The 25,727-nt window shown below is 35.6% G+C and overlaps 1 protein-coding gene across 1 annotated transcript in view; it reads right to left on the bottom strand.

The window, feature by feature from the left end:
• Nucleotides 1-25,727, bottom strand: part of CEP170 (centrosomal protein 170) — a 135,544-nt gene that overhangs the window by 55,430 nt on the left and 54,387 nt on the right. The window contains exons 4-8 of the mRNA XM_068985944.1: nucleotides 23,630-23,708; nucleotides 12,580-12,638; nucleotides 12,322-12,484; nucleotides 10,418-10,552; nucleotides 1,601-2,077 (exon numbers count right to left, since the gene is read on the bottom strand). Of these exons, the coding sequence (XP_068842045.1) occupies nucleotides 1,601-2,077; nucleotides 10,418-10,552; nucleotides 12,322-12,484; nucleotides 12,580-12,638; nucleotides 23,630-23,708 (913 nt within the window). The remainder of the gene's footprint in view (nucleotides 1-1,600; nucleotides 2,078-10,417; nucleotides 10,553-12,321; nucleotides 12,485-12,579; nucleotides 12,639-23,629; nucleotides 23,709-25,727) is intronic.

Below are 25,727 nucleotides of genomic sequence, written 5' to 3'. Positions count from 1 at the left end.
AGAAAATAGTCATTATAAGTAAAATGATAGTTACAATAAAAGGGTGTAGTAAATTTTTTTTTTTGGCCATACCACATGGTATGGAAAGTTCCATAAAGGTATTTTTTAATGGTGATTTATATCTTAGCTCATTTGTGTACATTTATTAAGGATGGTCTAAAGAACATGTTATTTCTAAATTTTCAAAGTTTACACTACTTTTTACATTATACTAAGATATCAGTCTTATTTTACCCAATCCATAAAAAATGATCAGTTTACAAATGGGTAGCTTTTATATGTAAGCTTTAACCTATATATATATATATACACACACATATAGGTCTCAATTTATGTTATTATCTAGTAGGAGTAAAGTTAACAATTACATGTCAAAAGTTCATATGCCAGGTAACTGCTTATGATAATTAAATATGGTAATAGGCCCTGACAAAGAATTAGGTAATCACACCATCTCACAATCTTGAAATGCCTTAGAAGCAAATAGGAAATAGGTATTTTTTCCATTAGGTGAAGAGAATCCCAAACCATAAAGTACAGGTTAAACCACGGTCAGTTTTGTCAATGATAATGAAGTCATTCATTGATTATTCAAATTACTGAGTACCTATCACATACTCAAGTCCCAGGAAAGGGCTAGAGATATAAGGTAATATACACTCTCACCTCAACAAGTATTCTTTCAAAGCTCTTTAACTTTTTGTATAGTAACAGAATGATCAGATTAACATGTAATCATTTCCCTTACAGTAAGCTTGTTAAATAAAATCAAGATATAGTAACATAAATCTGTATTCAGCAAATTCTAAATTAAAATTTAACTAGCAAAACCAATGGGGGGAAAATGATTAGTTGATACTCTGATGTATTTGGTCAAGTATTTTTAATAAAACATTGAAAATTATTTCAAAAATAAACATTTAACTGCAATTTTCACTAGTGAAAAAATTCTTAATTCAATGAATTCCTAGTATCTCTAAATAAAATTTGTTTCATGATATGAGTATCTTGAGAACAGTCTGAAACACTCCACCAACAATGTGACTATATTGCCAAAGTAGAACTCTAAGCCCATAATTCAGTAACTTAAAACGTTTAAAATCTACATGTTGACATTTTACAGGAAGCACACAGTAGAGAATAGGAAAATGATGAGAACTGTCTTCTAAGGAATTCCACTGGTGAAATGAATGAATATTTCCACAGGAAAAAGAAACATATGTAATGGCATACATTTTCCAGGCAAGAATACTGGAGTGGGTTGTCATTTCCTTCTCCAGAGGCTCTTCTTCACCCAGGGATTGAACATGGCTCTCCCGCATTGTAGGCAGACACTTTACCATCTGAGCCACCAGGGAAGTCTCAATGGCATACATATAAATTTACAAAACCAATTTGGTTTTGGCAAGAAAATGAAGGCAGACTGTTTTGAATGAGTAAGCTGGATATGGGCAGAATGGCTGGCTTTTGAACTTTAAGATCAAATAAACCTTCAAAAAAGCAGAAGCAGAAGCTTTATATCATATAATTATTTTTCTAATCATAGTTTGGTAACTGAAGACTGAAATTAACCATAAAAAAGGAAGTTCTGAAAAGTTACCTTTCAACCTTTTCAAGTAAACTGGAACATCACTTTTAATACTTTTGGAATCCTCTTCTGTTCTTTCCCATACCATCTGAGGAGGGTTGTTCTGTGCTAGCCAGTCAGCTACTTTGTTTTCAGGTGCCATCATTCCAGTTTGAATCCCTGGCAGGTCTTGAGTTCCAGGAGAAGACTTCTTTGACTTGTGGCGCTGATCAGAAGTAAATTTTGTCACATGATCTCTAATAGTTACTTTCCCTGGGGTACTGTCATCAAATTCAATGGTAAATGAAGCATGCCCTGCACCTGTTGTATGAGAACTTGGTGTGTCTTTTGTTGGGATTTCATGAATAGTGCTCTCTGTTATTTGTGATGGTTGCTGAAATTCTTTTGTAGGGATTTCAAAATAACTTGGTTCCCTACAGAAAGGAAAAAGTACTTCTTCACTTGCAGCTGCAGATTGTTCTTCAACTTGCTTGGCATCTATGCTGCACCCTAATAAGAAAAATAAGAGAAAATTCAAAATATTTGGGAGCTTCTAGAACTTGAAGGAGTATAGTAATGGCCACTTCCATTACTCCATGAGAATCAGAAGGCAGATCGCTGCTTAGATGAAAAAGAATGACAAATGTCTTAAAAGAGAAATAATTTTGATTATAAACATGGCATTCCTGTTACCAATAGGAGATGCAAGAGAAGCAGCAGTGCAAAGGACAGCAAAGCAGTTAAGAGATGGGATTTTGCATGGCTAGGTCTACATTGTTTCCAGTGTGGATCCAGAAATCATCAAAAGTACAAAAGAAATGAAATCAAATGTAGTGGAGATGCATGTTCAATGTACATATCCAGAGAGATAGAAAGAAAATATGAATTTCCTTATCAAGTAAGGAGGATGAAATATTGCAAAAACAAGTAAATTCCTAAAGGAGAACAAGTGTTCAAATGAAGAAAGAAACATGAGGTTAATACATAAGCAACATTCTGGACAGGATGATTTTACTTACCATTCGTCACCATCACAATTCAGAGACATTACTTTCAGAATGACAAAAGTAATATTACTAATGTGTGATCCTTACAAGAAGACAGATAACATTTTATAAAGAAAAGAATGAGTAAAGACATGTGGTTTGCTTGTAAAATGCAATCCAAGCAGCAGTGTGAAAGAAGTAAGTTAAAAATAGAAAATTCAGTTGCCAGCCAATTAATTCCAAAAGAAAATTCATGTACATTTCTATACAGCAGAATATGCCCAACTGTCAAAAATCCTTAGAGGAAAGCTGAATTATAAATCTCAGATCACCAACAAGAGTTGGCATAAGCAAGTAACTCTGGAACACTATTCCTCTGTTGCCTCAGAGACAAATAAGAAGGTATGAAAATAAACGTATCTCTCTATAAAATATGTGAAAGCATATAAATGAAAATGATAACTGAAATGTTTTAAATCTGTTATCAGATAATATAAATGCAAAAAAAAATTAAGATTAAACTGCTTTGGTTTTCAGGAAGCAAAAAAACTATTATAAAGATGGTAAAGAATGAACTAAAATAAAAACTCTTTCCCTAAAGCTCAAAAGAGCATTCCTTTTAAAAACACATTGACAGAAAAATCATTTAGAGATAATTTATTAGGAGAAAGAATATATGAGGGACAAAGTTGTTTAGTAATTTTCCAATTAAGTAAAGCATTTTGTCTCTTGAAACGTTTTTCCAAATATTAAATACTGATGGAATTCTTCAAGTGCTATAATCAGTTTCTTAGCAACACTCTGAATATGAAATAGTCATACAACTGTTTGCTTTTAGATTATACAAGAACGAAACAGCAACATCTCTACAGTCCAGTGTGTGGCACAAGGTACTGCACGCATGCTAAATCACTTTAGTCATGTCCGACTTTTTGTGATCCAAGAACTGCAGTCCACCAGGCTCCTCCTCATGGGATTCTCCAGGCAAGAATACTGGAGAGGGTTGCCATTCCCTTCTCTAGGGGATCTTCCCGACACAGGAATCAAACTCACGTCTCTTATGTCTCCTCCATTGGCAGGCGGGTTCTTTACCATTAGCGCCACCTGAGAAGTTCTAAATTAAGAATCACCTCCAGTGTAAAACACAACCAACGAGGAGGGCAAAGAATCTGCCTGCAATGCAGGTGAACCCGGTTTGATTCCTGGGTTGGGAAGATCCCCTGGAGAAGGGATAGGCTACCCACTCCCGTATTTGGGGCTTTCCTGGTGGCTCAGATGGTAAAGAGTCCACCTGCAATGTGGGAGACCTGGGTTCGATCCCTGGGTTGTGAAGATCCCTGGAGGAGGGCAGAGCGCATTAAAGACCCCAAGCTCCACTTCCAGAAATTTAAAAAAAAGTGAAAAATATTACACAGCCAGTAAACAGAATATATAACAAAAACAATTTTTAACAGAAAAATTATCCTTGTCAAATCTACTTAGTTTTTCCTCACCAATGAAAATTTAAAAACTGTATCAGAAAAACTCTATACTATCAAAGCAGTAATTCTACACACTACCTAGAAGAAGAGGATATACAAGATTCTTAATAACCTAAGTAATGTTCCAAAAACTTCTTTATTAAAGAGCTCATTTATTTTTTTCCTTAATATTAAAATGTCCACTTGAATGTTTACTTTGAAGGCCTGTCAATTAGAATTACCATGAGAGTAAAACGCATTGTCTGCTCTCTATATATTGATAAAATCACTGATGTTTTTATTTTTCCATACACTGGTTTATTTACTAATGTAATAATGTACTGTGCCTGATCAATTTCATATAGAACTATCCTTCTTATCTACCTGACCTCATTCATTCGTTTTCCGCATCCTCACAGGTAACAGAGTAACACTGAAGACAGAAAGCGGCAGTCTCCTACCCCCACTACCTGAATGCTCAAAGACGTGACTAAACTATAAAGCAATAACTGCAACAAGCTGGCCCAGGGGTACAGCATTTACCATCTACTTGTCACTAATGATTCAAATGAATATGTTCTCAATCTTCCTCCCTTGAGAAGAAAAACTTCACATAGTTTTAACATGCTTTCACTTTTTAACAAATTAAAAAGCAGAGGTCACCAACTGCACGTAACTATTTTTAAGGTTATTATTTCCTAAGTTATTCCTACTTCAAAACTGACTTTCCTCTAAAGATTAGAATCTGAGACTTCTATAGGCTAACACCCAATTTATCCAGTAATCAGTTATCTAACAATGTCAAGTAGCACAACAGAGTAGAAAGACAGCATTTATGATCTGATGATTACAGTCAAACAGCCTGGTTTAGCAGAAAGCAGGAAGAAGATTTCAAATCACCTAAGTCCTACCTCTATCACAGTTCTTAATTCTCATTTTTCTCATTGTAAAATGAGAAAAGAATACCCATCCATAAGATTGTTGTGAAGATTCAGTAAGGTATGTATTAACTGAGATAGCATAAGTCACCCAGAAAAAGTTGGCCACAAAGTAGGCACACAAATAAATATTTCTATTACTTTTTCTCCCCCAACTCTCCAACACAGCTAACTAGGGAAACAAGAAACTACAACCAAACATCTAACTCTAAAAAACCCAAGACAGATATGGCAATACCCATATCCTCATATCTGTGATCTTTACTACGAGCAAAGTCCCTCATTGAGAACCTTTCTTTCTTTGACTATTTATTCAGCTTACATGTGACAAATCTGGAGGGTATGTAAAAGCAAGGATTAATGTCAGATACACTACACTAAGAAAATGAGTCAACTGGTCGAGATAAGTCAAAAAACAATAAAGAGCAGACATGTGGCTCAAAAACACAGCAGTTCAGAACCATTCAGTATACAGGCAAACAGTCTTACATCAAGTCTCCCAAGGACATTACTGTAACATATAGTTCAATTACTGATATTCATAATGAGGCTTCTGAGTCATAAAGTAAACATTTTAATTATATTCAGCCTTCTTTGCTTAAGAAAATGACATGAGTAAATAGAAATTTAGGGAAGGGTTAAACTTAAAAAACAAAATTGCAATTGTAAAAGTGAAGTTCGGTCATCTGGAAAATTCATTAGTAGAGGAAATCATTTTGCCAAAGATGATAAAACCAGATTAAGTGTGGGCCTACTATACTTGGGATTGTAGGCCCACTAGAGAAATTATTAAGGGTCTTCTAAATTAATATAGAAAAAATAAAGGAGCTTTACTTTCTCAGTACTGGTAAAAATCATTCTGAAATTTATGAATTTAACATGAATTTGCCTTCAAAACCTGTTTTATTTATACTAAAGTAAACTCAGTCATGTCCAACTCTTTGTGACCCCTAAGGACTGTAGCCCTCCAGGCTCCTCCGACCATGGAATTCCCCAGACAAGAATACTGGAGTGGGTAGTCATTCCCTTCTCCAGTGACCCTCCCAACCCAGGGATTGAACCCGGGTCTCCTGCATTGCTGGCAGGTTCTTTTCCCATTTCAGCTACAAGGGAAGCCCTAAATACACTTAATGAGATTAATAATGAAACATTGGTATGAATAAAATTTTATTAGAATAATTTTCATTCATACTAATACTTAATTATTAATCTCCCCTAAGAGTATTTAATAAATGATCATGGTAGAATCAATTATGGTTATCTAAACCAGAAGAGCAATATCCTTAAGTTCTTAAGGCATTTTATGATTGTGTCACTTTCCAAGGAATCTCATGATATAAATAATCTAGAAAAAAATGTTCCCTTCCTTTTTCTGTACTAAATTACATGAAATATTAAGCTATTTCAAGGTGCTTACAAAGACTGTAATTATGAAGGCAAATTCTACTTAAGATATCCATCCAACCTAGTACATTCAAGTACTTCAAATTACAAAGACTGGGAAATTCCTTTTACCAAAAAGGAATTACAACTCTAAAGTTTTTAAATTTAGTTCAATTAGATTAAAAAATCAGTGTAAAAGAGCCAAAAATCTACTCTTCACAGTTGTATGCAACCTTTTCAAAATGTATGCAACACTTTAAAGCCTTTAATTGTAACTTAAAAAATGTTTAAACCATGTTAGCAGGTCGGAGAACATATCTGAACTAAATAGAGGACAAGTTCTCCTTTAACAGGACTCAAAATATTCACACTACTTCAGGAGAACTTGACTGCTCTAATGGGTTTTGGGGAATTTAAGGTAAATCGGTAGGAGATTCTGGATACACATGGACCCACAGAAAGGGACATAAGTTACTAGATAGTAGAACTCTAACATCCTTTCTGGAATGCTCACTTTTCAAAATAAGTACTGGACTCTTGAGAGTCCCTTGGACAGTAAGGAGATCAGACAAGGCAATTTTAAAGAAAATCAACCTTGAATATTTGGATGGACTGATGTTGAAGCTGAAACTCCAATACTTTGGCCACCTGATATAGAGAGTGAACTCACTGGAAAAGAAAGACCCTAATGCTGGCAAAGATTGAGGGCAGGAGGGCAGAAGGAGAAGGGGGTGACAGAGGATGAGATGGTTGGATGGAATCACTGACTCAGTGGACGTGAGTTTGAGCAAACTCTGGGAGACAATGAAGGACAGGGGAGTCTGGTGCGCTGCAGTCCATGAGGTTACAAAGAGTCAGACACGACTTAGGAACTAAAGGACAATAACTAAGATTCTACATTCTAAAAACTGGTAATGAAGAAGCAAATCACTTTCCGTTTTTACCAGAAAAGCATACTTAGAGCACAAATAAACTAATCATTTGTATTTCACAATTTTAAACACTAAAAAAGAAAACTTAATTTCACAATGACCGAATGAAATAGCATTTAATTTTCAAACTTCACTCTACTATACGTGCTGGCATCATAAATTATATCAGACTTGTAAACTGTTTCCCTCATTCTATAGTAGTTTAAAAAACTACAAATGATGAATCTGAAACAATCACATCCTGATGCTAATATATGAAAGTAAATGAGACTCTCATTAAAGCTTTTAGTCAGCTGAATCTGACAGAGTGCTTTAAGCTTCTTAACAAAAGATGTAAATCACTAAACTCCTTCCAACTCAAAAATAATCCCACAATTATGAAGCAGCTTTTGTCATCTGGCAGAAAAGATACTCAATGAGATAGGCCACACAAGCTGGTAATCATTTAAGAATTTACTTTCATTCACATAGATGAAATTACTACCGGACACTTCACAGCTTGAAATTCATTTTATTATGCTGAGGCATGAGGGATTGATTTTTATGACAATTTGTTTTTAGGGTGTTTGTTTTAGACTTTATACTCTACAAAGTATATTCTTTTGGAATGATTTTGAATGTGTGTGGGTGGGTGTGTAATGACGGCTGAAAAGCTAACTGTGGGTAACAGCATGGACTCTGTAAGTCAGGTCACCTGGCTTAGAATCGCAGCTACACTTTTTGCTAGCTGAGTGACCTTGTGAATAAACTCACATCACTGCGCTGCCACTTCCTTATCTATAAAATGGGTATGATAACAGTAACTACTTTCAGGTACAGCTGTGAGGATTAAGTGATTAAATATACACAGGGCACTCAGAAGAGTGTCTGGATAAAGTAAGCACCACTGAAGTATTATCTACTGTTAATAAATCATAGTTCTGTCTCCAGTACAAAAATTACAATTATACTTCACTGTGTTCCACAAGATATTTATTTCAGATTTCAGAAGTTGTTTTGGGTAGAAGGATCTTTAATGGCTAGATAAACTCACTATCACAATTATTTTCAGAATCTGGGAACATTAAATTATGCTATATTTCATTTAACTCCCTAATAATTAGTACATTTTTTTCTCACTCTTCTCTCTCTTCCTTCCTCCTTTTCTCCCTCCCTCTCTCTCTCTCCTAGGTTGCTCTAGTACACATGATAATATAACATGTGATCCCTGAAGTAAGAAATGTGCAGTTAAGATAAGGAATACACACAAAATACTAAATAAAAGTGTTACAACACACATACACAGACATATCCTTTAGAATTTTATACTACTGGATTTATGTGTATATACTCCTGTGGGAGAAGAGAAGGCAGTAATTAGTCTAATTTTTGTGGGAATGAACTGGGAGGGCACTAAACAGCTGTAGTGGGATACAAGGCCAAGGAAAGTGGGATACAGTTAGAAACTCTGACATAAAATCTACGTGAAAATATAAAATCTTCACACAAAGTCTTTGTTAAGCAAAGGAAATAAAGGACAGCTTAGATTTATTGCACAAATTGAACTGCAGAAAGGTTGAAACTGCAAATAGTTCAGTTATGATTCAATGGGGGAAAAAAAGCACAAGAGAAGTAGGCAATATAACAGATGAAGTGAAAGGAAGGGAAGACACAAAAATTTCAAATGAAGCAGACATTCTGGACTGTCTTCCAAAATCCATTTCCTATTTCTCCCTCCAAAAAGAACTCCAACGTTCCCAGGTATCTGCTCACCCCTGATACAACTCATGTGCCTTGAGGGAAAATTAACCCCACATTCAGCTTCAGGATGGGTAAGACTGGCTTAAGGATAATCTCATAACCCTTGCCAGGGATTGGTTCAGAAATAAGCATGTGATCTACTCCTGAACCCATGAGAGATCAATGAAATGACAGATGCATTAAAAACTTGGGGGAAAGTTTCCAGGGGGTCTTGTAGAAGCAACCTTTGCTATTTCTGACTGGATGTAATCAAAGTAGCATGCACCCCAACTGCTACTGGCAAACAGCCTCTGAGTATTAGGGGAAACTTCCTTAGTATGCAGCCACTGAACAGAAGGGCTGAGAGTCCGAGAGAAAACACTAGCTGATGATGCCACTGAGATGCTGCATTAACCAATTCTAAAGAGGTTCATTATTTAAGCTGGTACATTTCCGTCCTGTTTGGTTATCAGGTGGCATTTCTGTTATTTGCATCTGAGGGTATGATAAATAATATTAAGCTTCTGACCTTCAACATGAAGAAAAAGTTGCGTTGGCCACAGAAATAAGAAAACTGAGATGCGACTTTATTTGCAAAGTTGACAACTTTAGTTTGGGGCACTTTAAGAGCAAGTTGATAAAGCCAGCTTTCTTAGACCTGTATCCTGGTAAAATTACGAGTATATTTATGAATAAGAACCAGTGTTCTTATTCTCCAGCTAAGAAAACTGTCTTATTTATCTTGTAGAATTATAGTGAAAGGTAGAAAGTTGACATGAGTGCTGATGAAATCTATCCTTGGCTCAGAGTCACAGTTGGCTTTACATACTGCTCCCTGGTGCCTCTATTTAATTCCTCCAGTTCTGATCCTTATCTGCCATTATCAAGGAAACCGGCTGCTCCATCCACCACTGTTGATGTCCATGCCAAGTCCTTATGTAACAGGCAACTGATACCTCCATTTATTTCCTGAAAATCTTGATTTTCTGGCTTTTGACTTAGTTCATTACTAAATTTCTTCAGCAACAGAAGAATATGTTCCTTGACTATTAATCTGAATATGTGATTCAGAATTATTTCTTCACTCTGGCTGCTTAACAGCTAATCTTGTTGCTATCATACCCCCCAAAATTAGGCACACTGAGATTCTAAAGAAGTTTTAACCTCATACGTTTTGAACATAATAAAAATTTTTCATTTAAAAATATGATTATATGCTTGTCAATCTAGTAAAAACACACAAAGTTAGTCTGCATTTACTATTTTGGTCTAGTTAGAACATTTTAATAATTATTTCAAAATGCCCAACCATATTATTAAACTACATCATTTAAATAATAGGAGATACCACTTTTAAGAATAAACACATTTTTGCTTTGATAGTATGTTCTTCCTTAAAACCATTTAATGTCATAGTCTGAGATTTTTTTACCTGATGTTCCAGTTTCGTGATTTTTCTCTTCGGGTTTGCCATTTGACTTGAAAGGTCTTTGTTCATCTGCCTCATCATCCCCCCACCATGAAGGCTGCCCATATAATGGAGTACCACGGGGCATGGCAGAAGTATCTGTAAAGAAGTGGGGAAAATCTGTCTAAAGCACATGAAACAGGAAAACAAACAAACAAACATGCTTTTGGAGAATGCTAGAATTGCCCAGTTGATTTAATGAGAAAACAAAGTACAGGTGACCCTTGAACAATGCAGAGTTTAGGAGCCTCCACCTTCTCTGCGGTTGAAAATTCAAGCACAGTGTAACTTATAGTCAGCCTGCTCCCCTGGTGGCTCAACTGGTAGAGAATCTGCCTGCAATGCGGAAGACCCGGGTTCGATCCCTAGGTCAGGACAATCCCCTGGAAAAGGAACTGGCAACCCACTCCAGTATTCCTGCCTGAAGAATCCCATGGACAGAGGAGCCTGGTGGGCTAGAGTCCATGGGTTGCAAAGAGCAGAACACTTATTCAACAACTTTCACTTCCAAATCCACAGTTCCTGTGCGTTAATCACTCAGTCATGTCCAACTCTTTGTGACTCCATGGACTCTAGCCCACCAGGGTCATCTGTCCATGGGATTCTTCAGGCAAGAATACTGGAGTGGGTTGTCAGTTCCTTTTCCAGGGGATCTTCCTGACCCAGGGATCGAACCTGGGTCTCCCACATTGCAGGCAGACTCTACCATCTGAATCACAAGGGAAGCAGTTCTGTATTCATGGATTCAACTAGTATTAACTATTGAAAAAAATCTGCATTTTTAAAAAAATAGTGCTGCTCAACACGGAGAAGGCAATGGCAACCCACTCCAGTACTCTTGCCTGGAAAATCCCATGGATGGAGGAGCCTGGTAGGCTGTAGTCCATGGGGTTGGTAAGAGTCAGATGCGACTGCAACTTCACTTTCACTTTTCACTTCATGCACTGGAGAAGGAAATGGCAACCCACTCTAGTGTTCTTGCCTGGAGAATCCTGGGGATGGGGGAGCCTGGTGGGCTGCCGTCTATGGGGTCGCACAGAGTCAGACATGGCTGAAGCGACTTAGCAGCAGCAGCAGCAGCTGCTCAACGGTTCAAACCAGTTCTGTTCAAGGGTTAACTGCATAGTCTAGATAGCAGAAAATACTCCAAGTTGAATAGTATTTGTGGATCTCATTCAATATTGAACACGAGAAACAAATTTTGCGCTAATATCTAAGTAATATGAACTGCTGGAGTCCAATAGCTTTTAGTTAAAGTGCAGCTTGTTCGCTGGCACACAGAAATGTCTCATAAGCCTAAATATAAAAGACAAAACTAAATTTTGGTATAAGTGACTGTTTTAAAAAAATTTCAAAGCCTAAGGACACTGCACAGTAACTAAATTTAAACTAGTTGTTAACTGGACTAAAAAGCTTATATTTGAGCAATTTGGTAATTTCTAACAGTTTTAAAAATTGCTTTTGTATGACTGGGATTATGTATATAAAATGTTCTTAAAGCTCCTACTGTAATATGATACATATCATAATAATTATGACAATGTAGCCATTATTGGACATTTCCTTTTCATTCATTTCAGTTATAATCTAGGTGGAAAAAAGCAGACAAACATGAAATAATAAAAATACTGTAAGGTAAATTATGTTTACTTTCCTCAAATAAATATACTAAATACACCTACATACAACTGCCATACAATTATGTTCTACACTGCTTTCTAAGAAGCACTGGCTGCATTAAAACCCACTCTGAAATTGTCATTATCATTAATTATTTTTATAAGGACATGGACAATTTTCTGAGAACAAAGCATGCAATTTCTCCCTAATTAAGAATAAACACAGTATTTTCAAAGAAGTTAACTTACCAACAGCTTTCTCCTCAGATTTTAGTGCTTCTGTAGGTTTGTGCTGCACTTCTGTTGCAGAATCTGCTACCTTTGAATCTATGCTTTTGGCACATGCAGATTTTGATAATTCTGATTCTGAAGATTTTTGGGACAACTGAAGCTGAATGGTAAATTTCTCATGCTACAAAACAGTTTAAAATGGAAGTGAAATATCCATGAGTGAAATCAACCCTACTAAATGTCAGGTTTACAAAAGAAATAAGTAAAAATGTTTACCTTGAGAGCTTCTTCAGGGACCCTCATTTCTCCTCGTACTACAGTGAAAAGATTTGTATGTAAACAGGGCTAAGGAAGAATATAATTTCAAAACTCTGATAAGCTTAAAATAATCAAAGATAATACATAAATCGTCCTATTTTCAAGAAGCAATTATAAGAGAATGACCATATTTCCCTTAAGAATTAAATGTTAAAAAAAAATTAAATGTTAAATTATGTTCACAAATATAAAATTTTTTAATACTAAACAAAATCTTAAAAAGTCTAGCAAGTAATTCCAAACTTAGGTAATAATCATGGCCTTCAAGAAGCAAACAACTGTGTGATTAATCTAAGCACAAAAGACATTTTCAGCTCTCACTAACAGTAACATGACCACAAAGAAGAAAAGCACCTGGGTCAAATGATATTGACAGCTAATCACAAAAATCTAAAAAGAAGTGTCATCAGGGATTGCTGCTGCTAAGTTGCTTCAGTCGTGTCCGACTCTGTGCGACCCCATAGACGGCAGCCCACCAGGCTCCCCTGTCCCTGGGATTCTCCAGGCAAGAACACTGGAGTGGGCTGCCATTTCCTTCTCCAATGCATGAAAGTGAAAAGCTTAAGTGAAGTTGCTCAGTCGTGTCTGACTCTTAGCGACCCCATGGACTATAGCCCACCAGGCTCCTCCATCCATGGGATTTTCCAGGCAAGAGTACTGGAGTGGGGTGCCACTGCCTTCTCCATCAGAGATTACCCAACAGTAAATCCTGAAGAAATTCAATTATTCCTACTTCACAAGCACTGATAAAAATGAAATTCATCTTGAAAGTGCAAAATAAATGCTATAATTAGGGTCTTTACAGCAACTGCAACCACTCCTTCCCCCATGAACTGCAATCAGGGTCAAATTACATTATCAAACAACTGATTCTATACAGATTAGAACCAAGTGCTAGATATAATGAATGCTTTCATTATTATGCCAAAAAGAACAATGGCTCTGTATGTTAAAAAGATCTTTCACTAAACAACAGAGGTCACATTTCTCACCATTACTTAACCCCTTAATGAAAGGACTTTTGTAACCACATAGTAAATTCTAGTCTTCTTTATCAGTTCAGAGAACCCATGACTTCAAGGGTAAAAAGCTATAATTATCATGACCACTTGGGAGAAAAATAGACTTCCCATGCATAACAAGCAGTAAACTTGTTTACAAGTATTTGATCCATAGTTCTACTCATTAAAACAATAAAAACTCAGAAATTTCTAGAATTGTAAAGTGCTTTGGGAATACCTATTCAAGTCCATTAACCCACCTTCCCATTCTATCCATGCGGAACTTGAGGACTAGAGAGGCAGAACCCAAGATAATAATCTAGTCAACTGAATATCAGTCCAGGGCTTTCTTATCACTTTACATTGCTTCCAGTAACTGTGAAATAATTAAAAATTTCCTTTTTTATTATGTATATATGCTGATTACTGGTATATATGACTATATATAGTTCATAGTTAAGTACTTAATTAAGTAAAAATTCTAGTAAGCTTTTGTTTTACTCCCAAAAAACTCATTAACAGCTGCAGAAGATTCATTGCATTCCTACATTTACAGTGGAAAACACCATCTTAAAAATACTGAAAGTCATTTCTATTTTTCAATGGGAAACAAATGATTTTAGCCTGCTGTGAGTGCTTTCTACTGCTTCAAGTTTCTCCTGGGAGTGCTTTAATTAAGTCTATTCCTCAAAGTTAGTCTAGGGCATCCTCTTACACTTTTTTAGGATTAAGGAAAACTTATAAAGAGGGTATAACTCAGATTCACATACTTTGCCTTACCAAAAACCTTTTGTGTGGGAGACCAAAGAATTCAAGATTTCTCTTGTTTAAGTTATGAATTTACCTGAGAATTCTAGTATGACTATGAAATTTTTGAGACTGCTCTGACTCCAGCTTTCACCTTCAAAGCTACTATCTTGCTAGTGGTACAGACCCAGGTAACTGTTTTTAGCTTGCTTAATTCAGAAAAATGACAATCTAAGGTACTATTACTTATGATGTCAAGTTACAAAATACACAATACTGTCATATTAACTACAGCTGTATGTCAATTATATCTCAAAAAATTTCAGAAGTTACATGCTTAAATCTTATTTACTAAAAATCATTAATATTTACAAATTATTTCCATACTTCTTTGAATAAGAAACAACTGAAAAACAGAAAAAAAAATAGGTGAAACAATGGTTTGCAAAGACAATCAATACTAGGTAGCAAAAGACAGTGATTCCTGAGTGAAGAGGAACAAATCAAGGGGAGCGCAATCACTGCCCTAACTCAGTATCTTTAGAGAGCTTCCAAGTCACACTGGAGAGAGGGGTAAGCAAGGCCAAACCTGCCAGACTCTAAGCTGTGAGGAAAAGAGGGTTGAGAGTCTGGGCAGACCAAAATGACTACAGTTCAGAAAGCTACACAGAAACAGTATTCCGGAGATTGTTACAGGGGCTGGCTCAAGTATTCAGCTGGGTACTGATCAGCACACTAATTTGAGAAAACTTACACCTATGGCTGGGACAAGAACCACCTGAAAGAATTTGAGGTAATAGTGCCCCTTACTCAGAGAGGGCCAGAAATAGTGTCTAATCACAACAGCCAAGCTGGAAAACCTCATGTATAACGGGCCACTGGATAAAGCAGGGGTCGGCAAATTGTTTATCTATTGAGGGCCAGACAGTAAACTTTTTAGGTTTTAGAAGCCATATGATTCCTGTTTAAACCACTCAACTCTGCTATGATAGTACAAAAGCAGCTAAAGAAAGATGTAAATGAGTGGATATGCCTGTGTACGAATAAAACTTTATTTACAAACACAGGCTGAGAGCCAGGTTTACCAGGGGTCTTGCTAACCCCTAAAGCAGAGTATACAGAAAGGTCTTGCTTCTGTAATGGGGAATTAATTAGCCCCAGACTAATCTTAGAAGTTCAAAAAATTTTAGGAAAGCAAGACTCAACATGATAAAACTATTTCAAAGTAACCTGTGTCCCAGAACCAAGCTCAAAAACATTTATAGGAATCCAAAAGTATGCATACAATACTCAACAAGGTAAAAAAATTCACAATGTCTGTCATTCAGTCAAAACAATGAATGTAAAAATCAATCAAAACTCACCCAGAACTGACAAAATGTCAGCAAACATTTTAACACAGTTAATATCACTGTATTTCATATGTTTAAAAAATATGTAAAGACTTGAAAGATATAAAAGACAAAATCCAAATTTTAGAGCTGAAAACTATACTGGATAGGGCAATTGCATGTTAGACAGAGCCAAAGAAAAGTTTTGTAAACCTGAAGACAATGCAAGAATAATAACAACCCAAAGTGAAACACACAGAGAACAGATACTCATTAAAAAAATGATAAATAGAGCCTCAGTAAGCTAGGAGATGACTTCAAGTAGCCTAATATACATTTAAATGAAGTCCTTGGATAAACAGTGGGGAAAACAGAAAAAAGAATTTAAAAACATAATGGCTGAATTTTTTTCTAAATCTGATTAAAAGTATAAACCCACAGATCCAACATGCTCAAAAACCCCTAAGCACAAGAGACAAGAAGAAAACTGCATAAAGGCACATTAAAATCAAACTGCTCAAAACCAGGGGAAAAGGGAACCAATGCAAGTGAGAACAACAAATTTAAAGTACTTAAAAGAAACGTCATCTAGAATTCTAGGTCCAGCAACAATAACTTCTAATAACTAACCTGAAATGCTTTTCCAGACACACGAAAGATAAAGAATTATCATCAGCAGAGCTGTACTATAAGAAATATTAAAAGAAATTCTTTACACAATAAGAAAATGAAACTAGATGAAAATGTAGATCTATCAATATAAAAAAGGATGAAAAGCACAAGAAATGGTAATTACAGCGGTTTAAGATATGAATACAATGGCCATAAAAATCTATTTTTCTTATTATTTAAACCTCTTTAAAAGATAACTGATGCTTTACTGATATCAATGTAGAATGCAATTTGTAACATATATAGAAATAAAATGTATGACAATCACAATACAATGATCAGGACAGAAAAAAACGAAAGTATACCACTGTAACATTCTTATATTGTATGTGAAGTAGCATAATTTGAAGATATAGCTTAAAATTAAAGATAAAATTATATAATCTTAACCACTATTTTTTAAAAAAGGGTAACAGTAATAAAATAACAAAGAAGACAAAATGAAATAATCAAAAAGCTCAATAATCCAAAATAAATTAGGAGAAAAAGAGAAAAAACTGATGGGGCAAATAGAGCATGAATATCAGTACGATAGATTTAATAGCCACATCATTAAATGAATGCTCTAAATCCCCAGATGAAGGCAGAAATGATCAAACTCAATAAAAACTAAGACCAACTATGTGCTGCCTACTTCAAATGTAAAGAAGACAATAATAAGCTAAAAGTAAAAGAATGCAAGCGATATACCATGCTAACACCAATCCAAAACTAATGTCCAGACAAACCAGATTTCAGCACAAAAAATGTTATCACAGATAAAGCAAAGCATTTTATAATTATAAAGGGGGTCAATTCATCAAGAAGACACAATAATCCTAAATGTTTACACTTCTAGAAACAGTGTTTCAAATTACATGAAGCCAATACTTCTGCAAGGAGAAACAAACCCAGAGTCTGAAATTTTGATACTGCTTTCTCAATAATTGACACAACAACTAGACAACAAATCAGTAAAATACAGAAAATGTATTAATTTGACCTAATAGAATATTCCAACCAAAAACAGAAGAATGCACATTCTTTTCAAGTACACAGAACATATTTACCAAGATAGAGTAGATACACCACGCGTGACAGGACAGGATTTGAAATACACGAAGTATGTTTCTGACCACTATGGATAAATTGGAAATTAATAACAGAAAGTCCCTTGGAAAAATTCCAAATATTTAGAAACTAAGTAACAAAGACAACTCAAACAAAGATCAAAAGAGAAACTAGAAAGTATCTTGCATGTTAAGTTATCTAGCTGCAGCACGTGGGGTCTTCGCTACAGTATGTGGGATCTTTTGTTGTGGTCCGTGGGTTTGTGGCACATGGGCTCTCTATCGAGGTGCCCAGACTCAGTAGCTGTGGTGCATGGTTCCCAGCCAGGGATCGAATCTGAGTCCCCTGCATTGGAAGGTGAACTCTTAACCACCGGGCCACCAGGGAAGTCCCTGATCGGTGATCTTTGATGTTACTATTGTAATTGTTCTGGGTCACCATGAACTTCACCCATATATGTCAGTGAACTTAATTGATAGATGTTGTGCACGTTCTGACTGGCCTACCAACTGGCCGTTCTCTCTCTCTCTCTCCTCTGGCCTACCTATTTCCTAAAACATGACGATGTTAATGTTAGGCCAATTAATAACCCCACAACAGCCTCTAAACATTTAAGTGAAATGAGGAGTCACACATCTTGTACTTTAAGTTAAAAGACAGAAATGACTAAACTTAGTGAGGAAGGCATGTCAAAAGCCAAGACGGCAAAATATTTTTGGTGTTAAAAAAAGAGAGAGAGATGGAGGGACATTTGAGGAAAAAAAAAAAAAGCCGAGACGGGACCAAAGATAGGCCTCATGTGACAGCCAAATTGTGAATGGAAAGAAAAAGTTCTTGAGGGAAATTAAAAGTGCTATTTTAGTGACACATGCACGGTAAGAAAGCTAAACAGATTTAATGTAAATATGGAGCAAGTTTAGTGATCTGAATAGAAGACCAAACCAGCCGCAACATTCCCTTAAGCCAAAGCCTAATGCAGAGCAAGGCCCTCTCTTCAATGAAGGCTGAGCGAGGTGAGGAAGCTGCAAAAGAAATGCTTGAAGCTTACAGAGAATGATTTATGAAGCTCAGGAACAGAAGCCATTTCCATAACATAAAAGTGCAAAGTGAAGCAGCAATTGCTGATGCAGAAGCTATAGCAAATAATCCAGAAGACCTAGCTAAGATAATTATAATGAAGGTGACTACACTAAACAACAGATTTTCAATGTAGACAAAACAGTCTTCTTTGGAAGAAGACACCCTTTCATAGCTAGAGAAGAGAAGTCAATGACTTCACTTCAAAGGGCAAGCTGAATCTTTTGTTAGGGGGGATAATACAGGTAGTGACTTTTAAGTTGAAGCCAATGCTTACTTACCATTCTGAATATCTTAGGGCCCTTAGGAATTATGCTAAATCTACTCTGCCTGTACTCTGCCAATGAAATAATAAAGCCTGAGTGACTAGACATCTGTTTACAACACTGTTTTTACTAAATATTTTAAGCCCACTATTTGAGACCTACTGCCTGGCACATTACAGTCCATGAGGTCGCAAAGAGTGGGACACGACTGAAGAGACTTAGCATGCACGTATGCTCAGAAAAAAAGATTCTTTTCAAAGTATTTCTGCTCATTGACCATGCACCTTGTCACCCATGAGCTCTGATGGAGATGTACAAAATTAATGCCTGCTAACAACAACAACATCCATTCTGCAACCTATGAATCGAGGAGACATTTTGACTTTAAAGCCTTATTATTAAAAAAAAAAGTTTTATTTATTTGGCTGTGCCAGGTCTTCGTTGCAGCATGTGGGATCTATTTCCCTGACCAAAGATTGAGCCTGCACCCCCAATATTGGGAGTGTGAAGGCCTAGCCACTGGACCACCAGGGAAGTACCTCAAGTCTTATTACTGAACAAATACATTTCATAAGATTACAGCTGCCACAGTGATTCTTCAGCTGGATCTGGGAAGTTATTTGAAAACCTTCTGGAAAAGATTCACCACTCTAGTTGCCATTAGAACATTCATGATTTACGGAAAGGTGAACTATCAATAGTAACAGGAGTTTGGAAAAAGTTGATTCCAAACCTCATGAATGACTTTGAGGGGTTCAAGACTTCAGTGGGGGAAGTAACTGCTGAGATAGTAGAAATAGCAAGAGAACTAGAATTAAAAGCGGAGCCTGAAGATGTGGTTAAACCGCTGCAATCTCATGATAAAACTATAATGAATAAGAAGTTTCTTACGAATGAGCAAAGAAAGCAGTTTCTTGAAATGGAATCTACTCCTGGTAAAGATGCTGTGAAGACTGTTGGCATGACAACAAAGGATCTAGAGCATTGCATAAACTTAGCTGATAAAGCAGCAGTAAGGTTTGAGAGACTGACTCCAACTATGAAAGAAGTTCTGCTTTGGGTAAGATGCAATCAAAGAGTACTGTGTTCCGGAGAAATCACTCATGAAAGGAAGAGTCAATCGATGTGGCAAACTTCACTGTTGTGTTATTCTAAGAAACAGCCACAGCCCCGCCAACTTCCAGCAACCACCTCCCTGGTCAGTCAGCAGCCATCAACACTGAGGCAAGATCCTGCATCTTTAATAAGATTATGACTCATAGAATGCTCAGATGATAGCTAGCAGTTTTTAGTAATAAAGCATTTTTTTGATCAAGGTATACACAAATTTTTTAGACATAATGCGATCACACACCTAATAGACTACAATGTCATTTAAACATTAACTTTCGTATGCACTGGGAAACCAAAAAATTTGTGTGGCTGGCTTCTTACAATGCTACAGTGGTCTGGAACTGAAAGCACAGTATCTCTAAGGTATGCTTGTACTGGGCGGGGGAGGGGGGAGCAGGGGTGTGGATTTTATAGCACTAAATGCCTATATTAGAAAAGAAAGGTCTCGAATGATCTCAGCTTTCACCTGGAAGAAGTTAATAATGACAGTAGAAGTCAAACAGAAAACATTAACAATTGAAAAATTCAATTAAACCAAATTCAATTATATCAAATTTTAATGGATTTGGGGGGAAGATTCTTCCCATTTTCTCCACAATATCTGCTCTACCTACAGAATATGCTGTCAGTTAATGGCGACTCCATTTTTCTAATTGTTTACATCAACTGTACAACTTTGGATTCATCCCTGACTCTTTTCTCTCTCTTAGTCCATATCCAGTCTAATCAGGAATATTACTGGCTCCATCTACAAGACATGTACAGATCCTATCATTTCTCACTACCTCTGCTTCTATCACCCTGGTCCAAACCTCCATTATTTCTCACCTGGAGCTACTGCAACTACCGTAACAACCTTCTAACTGGTCTCCTCTTACCACTCCTGCCCACTCCCATCCTTAAGTCTTTAAACAAGAGTAACCAGAGGATTCTTTTAAACATGTAAGTCATTATCATCTCACTCCTCTGATCAAACCCCCTAAATCACTCCCTGTTTCACTTAAAAGCCAAAATTCTTACAGTGGCCTATTAAAGGTGATACATTCTGGTTCCCCATATGCTCTGACCTTTCACTGGCTCCAGCCACACTGACTTTTTTTCAAGGCTGTTCCTCAAATATGGCAAACAGGTTTTTGGTTTAAATCTTACATTTAACTCTCTATCTGCCTGAAGAGCAATTTCTCCAGGTTTATCCATAAGGTCAGCATCTTCACCTTCTCCCTATCTTTGCTCCAATGTTGGCTTCTCAGTGAAGACTTCATGAACAGCCTTTTTAAAGTCCTTTCTCATGCACCACCACTAGCTCTCTGTATCCCATTCACATTTTTTCTCGATAGAATTTATCACCCTCTATCGTTCTTTTTGTGTGTGCTGTCAGCTACCTCCAACCCCATTAAAGTGTAAGCTCCAGGAGGACAGAGACTGTGGTCTGTTTTATTAGTACTGTATCCCCAGACTGGGGCTCTCCGGTGGCTCAGTGGTAAAGAACTCACCTATAATGCAGGAGACGTGGGTTCGATGCTTGGGTCGGGAAAAACCCTTGGAGAGGGAATGGCTACTCATTCCAGTATTCTTGCCCAGGAAATCCTATGGAAGGAGCCTGGCAGAAGGAGCCTGGCAGGCTACAGTCCATGGGGTTACAAAAGAGTTGAATACAACTTCATGACTAAACAACAATAAAACATCCCCATACTGTGGGGACTGTGTCTGGCACATAGGAGACATTCAATAAATAATCATAAAATAAATAAACTTAGGCTTACTTATCTGCTACATAGCCAGCCACCTGGAGATACAGTACCTGTTTCTGAAGTGTAGCATTTCACTATACTTTCTGAGTTTACAGTCATTTCTTAAACTTGGATATTTCACTACTTGCTTTTCCAAATCACTTAATTACTCTGATTAGAAAAAAAATACTTTTGGCAGATAAATTGTATTCCAGTTTCAACTCATGGTAAATGTTCTTTCCAGTCTTAATTCACGGTAAATGTTCTTTCTGTTGCTGTGGCATTTTAATTAAACAATCTTCAACTACAGGTATAACAATCTGTAGACTAGTTAACTATTAAACTTAATTTTACTATGAATAAAGCACAATAATGGCTTCAGTCTGGTATATGTAATATGCAAAAATTTGTTTTAAAAATTTCATCCTATATAATACAATTTCTACCACTGTAACAGCACAGTGCTCATTCATAGACAGTGCTCCAAAATCATGAGCAATATGAGATGTTATTTTTAAATAATGAAATCAACTGAGTCTAACCTGAGGGATTGGATAGTCTGGCTTAACACTGATTTACAACAATGAAGAAGTCCTTTGGAACAAAACATCTGTCCCAGAAATTTTTGACAGACATACTGTGAGCAAGTATATAAGGAAATATTAGCTCACTATTAAGAAATGATTATATAATCTATAAAAGCATGAGTAGCTTCTCAATAGTTTCTTAATTTAAAATTCAAAGTAAACTTTATAGAGTTTTATTGAAACCCATTTCCTACTATTTTCTCATGTTTTCAAACAGCTAATGTCAAATGAATGAAGGAGCTATTTAAATTCAAAATATATTTGTATTTATTTTTGGATGAAATTTATGTTGGTGGAAAACAAACCATCAATCAAGGCTTTAATGTTAATTCCTAATCATGGTGCTCAATATATATGCATATATTTTTAAGGATTTAAAACATACAACTCAAAAGTATTAATGATTAATGCTGGTTTAGCTATACAAGTATAAACATTATATATGGTATGCTACAGAATTATTTTTTTCATAAATTTTAAGTTAAATTTATAAAACTAATTATGCTCTAGGAACAATTTTAAAGTGTTAGTACATTTAAGTATCAACTCTCCTTAGCTGAGACATTTTCTCTGCTAGAGTGATAAAAGTCCATCCAGTTGCCAGTACATTTGATATAGTCCTTAATATCAATGTGCAGATTAAAAAAAATTCAGTATAATATGTAATATCTGTATTTTAATTAAATAAATCAAATTCTTTAATTAATTCTAAATTAATTAAATTACTTTTACAAAGCTTTCCACCCTGTATTAATATAATTGATTTTATTCTTGTTCATCCAGTTAGGTCCCTTCTCTTCACTAGTGATTCTTTACTAGGAGAAGACCATCATGTCCTTATTCCGTTCTTAGAGTCCTATTTTCAAACAAAAGAATTTTACATATATGCTAAATGCATACTGTACTTAATCACGGAGCATAGGTCTCAAAAGACATAGGATATGGAAAAATTTGAATTAAACAGGCAACAGAGACGGAATGCATAAAATGGAGTAAAAATGGAGAGAGAAGGAAAGACAGCATTAATTTCTTTCCATGCCTCCTGGAGGTTGACCTGGCCATTATCATGTAACCAGGAAAAATAAATCCCTAGACTTGGCTACTATTACACACTCTGTCTTCTACCCAGTTACATTCTTTCATACCCAAAGTGCATATGTAATGGCACTGCAGGAATATTTCTGCTGAAAGTATAATACAGAGTGAGGAGGAAAAAAAAGAGTCCATCAACTTTTCCAGCATTGTTTTTAGGAACAGGCATAATAAGCAGAAAGAAAATGTATTACTTTTAAACATGTATTTTAATTTGGAAGGGCAAAGAGACTTCCAGCATGCTTATATTATGAATTCTTATGTCTGAAGAAATGTTTAATTTATACCAGAATAAAGATTTTTGAATAAATTTAATAAATGCACAAAATCATATAAGGATATCATATCCAAATCTCAACTTATCTTCAAGTTTCAAGGTGATGTAAGTCTGTTCTGGAATTCTAACATCATTCACAAAAGTCTACAAGAGAAAAAAAAGATGTTAATATTTGAAGAATTATTGTATTTTAGACAAGCAAATATTCAAACCTTATACTGTAAAGTATAGAAAAAAAGGTGGCTAATACAGCTTGTGTATCATCATAAAATGCATCTTGTAATAAATGATTTCATACTAAGCCCTTTATTACTATTACAAGTAACACACAAAGAACCAACTTGCAGTTCCTCTAAGTCTACTATGCTGCCAAGACAAATTTAGGCATCTAAAAATGGTGCCAAGAAAAGGTCCTACTTGAAGTTAGAAATTGTAAAGGGTGAAATATTTAGCTCTAGATATAATATCAGGGTCCACTGGACTCAATTTTAACTTTTCTGGACAGTTTTAATTATTGGTAAAGGGTTGAGGTTCTTCCTAGAAGTCTTTTAAAGAAGAAAAAGAAAATTTACTTAAAAAACTGAATAAAACTCATTCTATTTTACAATTGCCATATGAGTCCTTTGGACGCTTTTAAGAACTTAAGATACATAACAAGACCCTTACATGAATCTAAGATACATTATAGAAGCATTATTTTTCCTGTATCTCAAAATACTGTTTCATCAACATCATCATCCCATAATTATTTCATTTTACCAATTATTTCTTACTGTGGAAATGACCAAAATAGTAACAGAAGAATAGAATTACCTAGAACACATACTAGGTATACTATTAAATTTTCTAGCAGGTGGAAAGAGGTGAAATTAATTTTCATAAAATATTTTAGTTAACATACACATCCAAAATAGTACATTTTAACAAATAATGAATATAAAAATTAAGAAGGCATTTTACATTCTTTCTTTTGTACCTTGTTTTTTAGACTAGTCACATTTCAAGTGCTCAATAGCCACACATGGATAGTGGGGTGAATACCAAATAGAGCTAGATGAATGATGCAATCATGAAATATTGTACAACCTTTTGGTTTCTTACTACATTATCCAAAATATTGCATCATTTTCCCAGGAAGATGTAAAAGACATCTGAAGACAGCATCTCTGCCCTTTTTCAAAAAGCTATTAAAGAGCAAAATTGAGAATTCAGCATTTTTTTATTTAACATCCATAAAGGCAAAGAAGAAAAGGGAAACTTTTCACAGTTATAAGGGTAAATACAAAAAGTAGAGCAGCAGTCTAGACTATAACAACAATGATAAAACGCTAACAAAATAAGCAAAATATCAAACCATGAGTCTTCGGATCAAGATAATCCTAGATAAATTTTGCCTAACACAATTGATGAGAGAAGAATGTTTCCAAAGTTAAAAAAAAAAACAAACAAACCCTAAAAGATAGTTTTCATCCAGTTAGCCTAAGTCAGTAAGAGGAATTACACAGAATGTTTGAACACAAAACTGATGATTCTACATTTTAAAAGAAATTGTGACAGTTTTCTCTCATTTTTTAATGTCTGTGCTTTGATATTTATTTGATTTAGTATGTAAGAGAACAAATGTATCTATATAAAAGTAACTGATAGTAAAGAGATGATGTATTAAGAGAAATAAAATTACTGAACTGATCCGGCAACTGTTGTAATGTTTTACAATTATGGAAGAAAAAGATGACCTTCTTCTTGATAAAATTTTAAACTGTCAAATATCTTATAAATAATGCATTTTGATAATGCAAGAGCAAGAAAAACTAGAAATAACAGTAAACTAGAACCAGCAAGAGATGTACTTGAAATCTGGGTCAGCATCTATAAAATGGATATCCCACAGAATGCATGACAACGGACGCATTCCTGGCTCTCAAAGAACAATACTCATTCTGTGTGTTACATATCTTTCAAAACCAGGAAAATATGGAATAAAAATTGTAGTTTGTCAGGTGGCACTAGGGGTAAAGAACTCACCTGCCAATGCAGGAGACAAGTTTGATCCCTGGGTCGAGAAGATCCCCTGGAGAATGAAATGGCAACCCACTCCAGTATTCTTGCCTGGAGAATCCCATGGACGGAGGAGCCTGACGGGTTACAGTCCATGGGCCACAA

This window comes from Capricornis sumatraensis, chromosome 14 (genome assembly GCF_032405125.1).
Source record: "Capricornis sumatraensis isolate serow.1 chromosome 14, serow.2, whole genome shotgun sequence".
Lineage (NCBI taxonomy): Eukaryota > Metazoa > Chordata > Mammalia > Artiodactyla > Bovidae > Capricornis > Capricornis sumatraensis.
This window is presented reverse-complemented; position numbering and strand designations above follow the sequence as displayed.